The 8,691-nt window shown below is 37.4% G+C and overlaps 1 protein-coding gene across 1 annotated transcript in view; it reads right to left on the bottom strand.

Annotated features, from left to right (window-relative positions):
- Positions 1-4,669: 4,669 nt before the first annotated feature.
- Positions 4,670-8,691, bottom strand: part of nucks1a (nuclear casein kinase and cyclin-dependent kinase substrate 1a) — a 37,155-nt gene continuing 33,133 nt past the window's right edge. Inside the window, exon 8 of the mRNA XM_068057362.1 lies at positions 4,670-6,642. Within this exon, the coding sequence (XP_067913463.1) occupies positions 6,416-6,642 (227 nt within the window). The 3' untranslated portion in view covers positions 4,670-6,415. The remainder of the gene's footprint in view (positions 6,643-8,691) is intronic.

Here is an 8,691-nt window from a genome sequence, read left to right as displayed (position 1 = left end):
TGGGAGGAGTTTGCAGAGATTAGGGCGTTAACAGCAGAAAGCATGGCTGCCAATAATGGAACAATTAAAATTGGATGCACAAGAGGCCAGAATTGGAGTGCTGTTATCTCCTAGGATATGGGGCTAGAAGAGATTACACAGATGGAGAAGGAAAAGGGCATGCAGAGATTTGAAAATAAGTCAAATACATTAGGCACCACAGCCCACTTGTAAATAACAATGGTGTTTTTTTCCCCATTACCTATAGTCTGTTCCTTAGCTGCTGTTTCCTTAAGTGCAAGTGCTTCCAAATCCACCCGTTCCCGGTTTATTGCAAATTAAGAATCTTGCTGTGGTTAAAATTCAAATAATGGCTTTTAAGTGAGATGTTAACTTTAGAAAGTTCAAACTCTTCTGACAAAGCTCACATTTCCCAGCATCAAGCATAAACAAAGTATGTGTTAGTAAAATGGGATTAACAAAATTGAATTAAAACCAGGTAGGGAGAAAAACCCTTTTATAAAGCAGATCTTTAACAATGTAAATGGGATGCTTATACAAAATGAACCCCACCACCAAAATGATCTCATCTTTAAAGACACAAACAAGTCCAATATGCTGAATACATTCAGATTTATAAAGTACAAAATAACAGACAAAGCTACGCACATAGAAATTAGCACTAAAATGCAAATATGTGTTTCAACTTAACCCTTTGAGTAAAAACACCAGTTTTAGCACAATTAAGAGCACCTGGGTGTGTAAATCCGAAGGAGAACAGATATCCCTATTTCTAAATGGCTACAGTATAAAATGCTGCCATTCTTCTAGAATAAAGAACTGGTGACGACATCTATCGATAGAAAATGTCCATATTTCTCTGTTGTGATATTCTTCTCCCCCACCCTACATCATCAACTTCCATGACAAACCAGATAAAAGAAACAGGCTGTTTAGAATTTCACGTCAATTAAGGCAAGAAAGCAGTTCACAATACTTTCCTCATTAAAGCCTATATATAAATGTGAGCATGAACATTACTCAGCACTTAACAAATGGATGACAGAGGTGTTGTAGGCTGTATATGTACAAAACCATTCCTGGGTACACTACCCATTCAAATATATAGTGACTTCAATAAACCACTGGCCTTTAAGTAATGGCCTTGCACAGACATGTAACACAACATTAACGACGGGAAAAGGTTATTTGGCCCATCCCTCGTGAAAATAGGACTGCTGAGTAGTTAGAAGCCTGTTAATGGTAATGTTGAGCTAAATTTAAATACTTTCAAAGCTACCTGATGTATTCACATCTCCCAACAGAATGCTTTCATTAACCTTGTGCAAGTTAACTGGCATCAGCTACATTTCAGTCAGCAATTGCTACTCAAATGTGCAGTATCACTTTTAGTGAAGCCTACAATTTAACCAATTTACAATTTGTCCTGATGCATTTTCTTTCAAGTGTTAACATACATTTTGCCTTTCGCCCCTCAGCAGGGTCAAGTCCCACTTTAAAAAGGTTTGCTCCTCTGGATACATGCACGTTAGAAACCGATTGTAAATATCTGGTACAAAACAAAAACAGTGTACGGCTGCCACAATCCAGTTCTGTGGAAAGTAGTTTTCTGAAAGCTGTAGCATCTAAGATGGCAAGACCACAGATTCTCTTTATGGGGACATTCCCTTTATCCAAATGTTCCCATAGAGGAAACGCCAGTGATGTACATATGAAATTCCGTTAATAGCAACATGAGATGTCTGGAGTAGATCCAAAACAAGTCTGAAACACCCGATTGAACATGTTTTCACAGTGGATAAAATCATCTGTGCTGTTAATTTTCTCCAGACCATGCATGAGTTAATATCTAGTCTTTTTTAAAAAATAAAAGCTAACTATAAATTCATCCATTTATTTATTTAGGAAAAATAGAATCAGCCCTCATTACATTGGGATCACAGTGATTACTTTGTTCAAAAGTATTATTTTTGTCTGAACTACCCAAGTTACTCAGGCAATAACGGATTGACTGTAGCACTGACTCAAGAGTAATTTCTTCCACCATTTCACAAAGAAAATGTTTTGGCATTCCTCTAAAGCAACCATGTTTCAATTCTGATACATACAGGGTACACTACAGTCCTGTAATATTCAGTGAAATTAGACCAAGTAATGCATTGTAGAAGAGCACTTCAGTTAAAACCATGCAAAAACTAAAACTCACTATCCATTTTTCAAAAAGTCCACAAAAGATGAAAATTGAATGAAACTATCCTATATTTTATGTACCTGTCGGAAGTATACCAAAAACTCCATTTTAAGTTCTCAGTTAATGGTTCTCCCAGTACAATGTTAATGTATTCATGCCTATGAATTATCCTACATAATCTCTGGAGTACTAAAAAGTCATTGCAAACATTCCTGCTAATCAATCAATGTGGGCTGCAGATACAAAACTTGCTCACAAAAGGGTCCATTAGTACAAAGCACATTTCTCCTCAAAAAAAAATTGAAAAGCATTTTGCAGTATCTTTCTGCAATTGGCAGAAAAACACAGTCCAGGATATGGACTTAAAACTAGATGGACCTTGTTTTTTTTTATTGTCTAGCAATTCCTATTCAAAGGGTTAAGTAAGTAACACTAAGATTACAGCAGGTTGAAATTATATATGCTGCCCATTTTTCTTTCAAAATGTACAGCCAATTCTCTTCAACGTGCTTAAAAACTATTGCATCACAGTGAACCATACATAAACTTTAAGTTGGATTGATTTTGTCCCCATTCTTCCAGAAATGCAGAGCTGTGAATGACCCAAACGTCTGCTGTTTCAACACATCTAACTTACACTGTACTTCAGCCTCATTCCAATTTTAATATTTAGTTCATTGCAAAATTGAATCATAATTAAATTGTATCTATATTAATCCATAAGAATATGGAGTGAAAAGAAAGTGAAAAACTGTTGGGAGCAGGGAAAAAAAAAAAGGTAGAGGCATACAGATGATACTGAACAGAACTGGCTGGCTAACATGTGCGATATCAAAATTTAACCCAGTTTTTGGCACTTTTCCATAAGCAGGAAGCTATAATGAAATGCAGCTGAATTCAAACATAGGCATTTGCCATTTTCCTTTTTATCTTGCTGCTATGAATGCAAATTCCCTAACATATGTCTCAAAATGCCCTAAGGGATGGCTGGTTTTGTTATTTTTATACCATCAGTACAGTTCTGGCACATTGTTACATTCAAGTATAAAGTGTAATTTAAATCTTGGCATCAAGGGAGAAAAAGGAGCTACCCCCAACTAGTGGAACCCAGCTGAAGTTCACTTTTACAAAAGCTCTTTGGAGAGCACTATATAGCAACCACATGGTTTCACACACATTATAGGAATGTCAGGCATGCCCTTCACATTAACTTCATCTAGGTCACTATTAAAGAGATTACAAAATATTTACAGATTCCTCCAAGTCAACATATAATTGCCCTTTTTCCCCCCAAAGTAAAAAAAAAAATCTCAATACTCCATGAGAACATTTCATTTCAAAGGTATTCCTCAATATATTGGGCAATGATACCTTTCCCTAATAACTCTACTTTTGGCAAGGTGCACTTTTTAGTTTCTCACAATCAATGATTCACATAGAGAGAGACAGAGAGAGAGAGAGAGAAAAAGAGAGATGGGCTCAGTGTCTATTAGATGATACAATACTGTATTCATCGAAACTACAACAGATATCTTTAAAAACCTATGCAACAAGTTGAGGCAATGAAATATTGACATCACACTACATATAGCACACTGGTTTTTTTTTAAGGTTGTATAGTCAAAGCTAAATGCAACAACCCCTCCGTCAATATATGTATTTTAATCTTAAAGTACTGCACAGGAACATATCCTTGCAGGAAAAAAATTATGATCTCTGAAGTGGAGTGGGGGGATAAAATTGATACTTTTCAACATGTACCATGTAACAGTAAACATTACAGGGATGATATAGATCTAAAAATCAGTGGTCGCCAGACATTCTAGTTCAATGGCTCTCAAAGTGGGGTCTTTTGACCTCTGGGGGTTTGCAAAATAATGTAAAAGTGCTTAATAGGCAGGGCTGGCCTCATGGGTGGGCACCATGGTCTGGACCAGGTGCAGGGGGGGGGGGCAGGGTGCAGTGGTCAAGAGTAAGTGAACAACCGATGGTTGGTGACAGGCTTGGTGCAAGCTAGGAGTGGAGTAGACGCACCACATATGCAGCGCAGAGTGGGCTAGCTGTCTCAACTACTAGGAGAGCACACAGGATCGACAGACTTGGCAGTTAGAAGCAGACACACCTACATCCATCTCTCAGATATCTGAAAGTAAATGCCTGTTTTCTTAAAAGCATTATTAAAACACTCTTTACATGCAGCACTTTCATATTATATAGCATTATAATTTAGATAGGGATTGTTGGATTGCTGATTATTAATCCATTTGAAAAGACATCCTAAACCCAAAAAAGCTCAAGAACCACTGTTCTAGCAAATAGATCTCAGCATGCCCAAAGATTTCTCTAAGTTGATGCAAAAGATGGTTACGTTTAGGTGTACTACTCTGAACACATTGTTATGTTTTTAAAAAGCTTTTCTTTCCCACCCCTTCAACTAATCCTTTTCACAGCCTCCAAAATAATTGCTCAAAGAAACCATTTTACACCAGCAGACATTTAATGTTCTGTAGCGAAAATAAAAACCAAAGAAATTGAAAGCCCATGTGAATTGGATGTTAACATCTTAAGAATTGGCTGTACAAGTTCTTTTTTTGTAACTTACAAAGATATGGCTGCTTTAACAAAATGCTGATACAGACAAACAATTGCGCAGTTTTTCAGGATTCAATCACATTAATTTTAAACATTTCAATCTGCAAAAAAAAAAAAATACAATTCAGTTCACAAGATCAGACCGGACGACTCGGTGATTTTTGGTGGTGTGCAGCTTTTTTTTTTCTGGCTTCTTTGTTTTTCAGTACCATACCTCTAAAGTACTGAAGGTACAACAAGCAATGACAATTTTGCGATAGCTTTTCAGGATTACAGCATCTCACTTCATCACTCATTTATTAGGAACAGCTTGACAGTACTATTTTAGATACATTCATCACTTGCAATGCAATATCTCCCACGTGTGAACCTGTTAGATTTGAATTACAAAAGGTCGCGTCCTTTTAGACCCCAAAATATTTTTTTTAAAAATCCAGGCAGACCCATAAAGTTTAAGATATTTTAAAAATACAATGTTCAGGTTTAAAAAAAATCTTAACACTAAAATGGCTGAAAGTGACCAAATAAATCTTACATTTGGACTGAAATAATATACTGTGAACTATAAATTTGTGACCACTTGTTATTTAGTTATGCTGGAAGGATACAACAGGGGTTCACATTTTCAATTAAAATGGATGGAATCATTTTAAGACAACTCAAGTTTTTTCTACTTAACAGACCCATGATTTGCATGTAAAAATCTACAATGCTATCGAGACAAATTTTAGAAACTGCTTAGACAATGTACTGGGAGACTACAGATGGTAATCAGTTAGCATTGTTGTAAATGGCAGATGCTTTTCCTTAAAACACCAGAAACAGTTATTTACTCTGTTACGGTTACTATTCAAAATGGTGGTAAGCAAAATCTACACCTATTTTTTGAAATGAAGCTACATCTAAACTTATAGGTCATTTGGCTACATGTATGTACAGCACCTAAATTTTACAAGGCTGAGATATTTAAGCTGATGTTATATTTACAGGAGTTTTTGATCTTGCCCTGTTTTAAAAAAAAACTTTGTTGTCAAAGATTTCAGACAAAGGAATCCAAGAGGGACAGATAATACAATGGAGACTAAGAAACTGGTCTGCAGTTATATTTTGCTGGTATGCAAAAAATGAATGAAATGCTTGCTATATAAACTGCACTTGTTCATTACAAGTTTGCATCTGGTTTATCCTTTTTGCACACATTTAGATGCTGTCAATGAGAAGATGGTAAAGTTAGTCTCCTAAAACGATGAGATCAAATAGGCTGAAGGGTTTGCCTTCATCCGAACATACCGTGGGAATATTTTTGCTGCTAAACTACTTTTGCAGTGCTGGCCAGATTTTTCATAACTTCACTTGATATTGCCATTACAAAAAAAAAATGAATAGACAAAAATACTAGCAATCCATGCTAGGTTTGCAGCTCCTAATCTTGAAAGGATCAAAGCAACTCCCATAAAATGCCAAGCCAAATTTAAATGATTTGATTTTGTTAGTCGCATCTACAGGACACAAAAAGGGACAGTCTCTTTAAAAAAAAACCACACAAGTCCTGTGTCTAAACCTTGTGAACCAAGCTGTCAGTGAAGTCATATTCTATCCCTACTTATATAAAAAAATATCCCCTTGTATTGTTCAGTCATCACCAGAATTAACTTCTTCCTCCTCTTCCTCCTCCTCCTCCTCTTCCTCCTCCTCATCTTCTGGCTCTTCCTCATTTGTTTCTGGCGGAGGACTCTTCTCCTTCTTTGACTCTTTAGCAGGGCTTTCAGGTGGTTGCCCTTTAGAAGGTGGCGATGCCTTCGTGGCAGCAACCCGTCCCTTTCCTTTGCCTTTCACCGGACTAGGAGTTGCAGGGGTGACTTAAAAAGAAAAATACACAAAAATAGGTAATTATATTAAACATACCTCAGAATTGCACTATGACAAATCTTTTATGATACAGAGAGGACCATTTCAAAACAAGTCAAGATTCGAATACAGTATGAAAACTCAAGTTAATCTTACAAGTACTATTAAAAAGTCAAAAGGCATGAAATATTACAGTATAACTGTAAAAGTTTAGAACATTACATAAAAACAGCACTAGAAATCAAATGTTTTTGAATTTATAAGAAAGCAACTGATAGGTGCAATTACATTGCTCAGTGTAGGCTATAGGCCACCAACTGGTGGTAAGGATGAAGAGGAATATGAAATTAGTGTAGGATTAGTATAAATGGGTGGTTGATGGTCGGCACAGACTCGGTGGGCCGAAGGGCCTGTTTCAGTGCTGTATCTCTAAACTAGGAACAAATTTGCAAGGAAATTACAAAGGTGTGCAAGAATTACAGGGTAGTTATAATGGGGGACTTTAGTTATCTGAATATAGACTGGGATAGTAGTAGTGTAAAGGGCAGAGAGGGGCAAGAGTTCCTAGAGTGTGTCCAGGAAAATGTTCTATAGCAGTATGTTTCCAGGCCAACACGAGAAGCACTGCTGGACCCAGTTCTTGGGAATGGGGTGGGCCAAGTGAATCAAATATCAGAACAACATTTAGAAGACAGTGATCATTGTATCATAAGGTTTAGATTGGCTATGGAAAAGAACAAGGAATCCAGAGTAAGAATAATTTTTAACTGGGGGAAAGCCATCTTTAATGGGGCAAGAATGGATCTGGGCCAAATAAATTGGTATCAGAGATTGGCAGGAAAAACGATAGCAGAACAATGGGCTACCTTCAAAGAAAAGATAGTTTGGGCACAGCCAAGGTATATTTCCCTAGAAAGGGAAAGGTAAAGCTTGCAAATCCAGTGCTCAATGGATGACAAAATACATAGAGATGAAGATGAAGAAGAAAAAGTGCTCTTATGACAGATGCCAAGTAGATAATACAATGGAGAACCAGGCTGAATATAGAAGGCATCACCACCTTCTAAGGGGCAACCACCTGAAAGTCCTGCTAAAGAGTCAAAGAAGGAGAAAAGAGTCCTCTGCCAGAAACAAATGAGTAAGAGCCAGAAGATGAGGAGGAAGACTGGAAAGTTATGGCCAGTGCTTTCACAATTTCCACTCTTATTTCCCTCAGTATCCTTGGATGCATCTCATCCGACCTGGTGCGTTACCAACTTTAAGTATAGACAGCCTATCTAATACCTCCTCTTTATCAATTTTAAATCCTAGTATATTAATTACCTCCTTTTTCACCGTGGCCTGGGCAACATCTTCTTCCTTAATAAATACAGACGCAAGTATTCATTGAATACCATGTGTAATTCCCATTTTTTTGTTCCTAATCGGCCCTACTCCTCTATTCACCACCTTTCTATTTATATGCCTATAGAAGACTTTGGGATTCCCTTTTAAGTTAGCTGCCAGTCTGTTACACTCCCTCTTTGCTTCCCTTATTTGCTTTTTCATTTTCCCACTGAACCTTCTACAACCAGGGGTGGTGCCAGTGGACTGGAGAATTGCAAATTCACCTGTGTTCAAAAAAGGGTGTAAAGAGAAGCCCAGCAATTACAGGCCAGTCAGGTTAAAGTCAGTGGTGGGGAAACTTCGAGAAACAATAATTTGGGACAAATAGTCACATGGACAAATGCAGGTTAATTAAGGAAAGCCAGCATGGGTCTGTCAAGGGAAAATAGTGTTTAACTAACTTGGAGTTTTTTGATGAGGTAACAGAGAGGATTGATGAGGGCAATGCTGTTGGTGGTGTACGTGGACTTCCAGAAGACATTTGATACAGTGCCGCACAACAGAGTTGTGTGCAAAGTTATAGCTCATGGAATAAAAGGGACAATAGCAACTCAAATATGAAATTGGCTGCGTGACAGGAAATAGAGTAGTGGTTAATGGATGTTCTTCAGGTTGGAGGAAAGTTCGTGGTCCCCAGGGGTAAGTTTTGGGACCCTTGCTCTTCCTGAGATATA

Source organism: Heterodontus francisci, chromosome 25 (assembly GCF_036365525.1).
Source record: "Heterodontus francisci isolate sHetFra1 chromosome 25, sHetFra1.hap1, whole genome shotgun sequence".
Lineage (NCBI taxonomy): Eukaryota > Metazoa > Chordata > Chondrichthyes > Heterodontiformes > Heterodontidae > Heterodontus > Heterodontus francisci.
The sequence above is the reverse complement of the archived record's forward strand: the minus strand, read 5'-3'. Positions and strand labels throughout refer to the sequence as shown.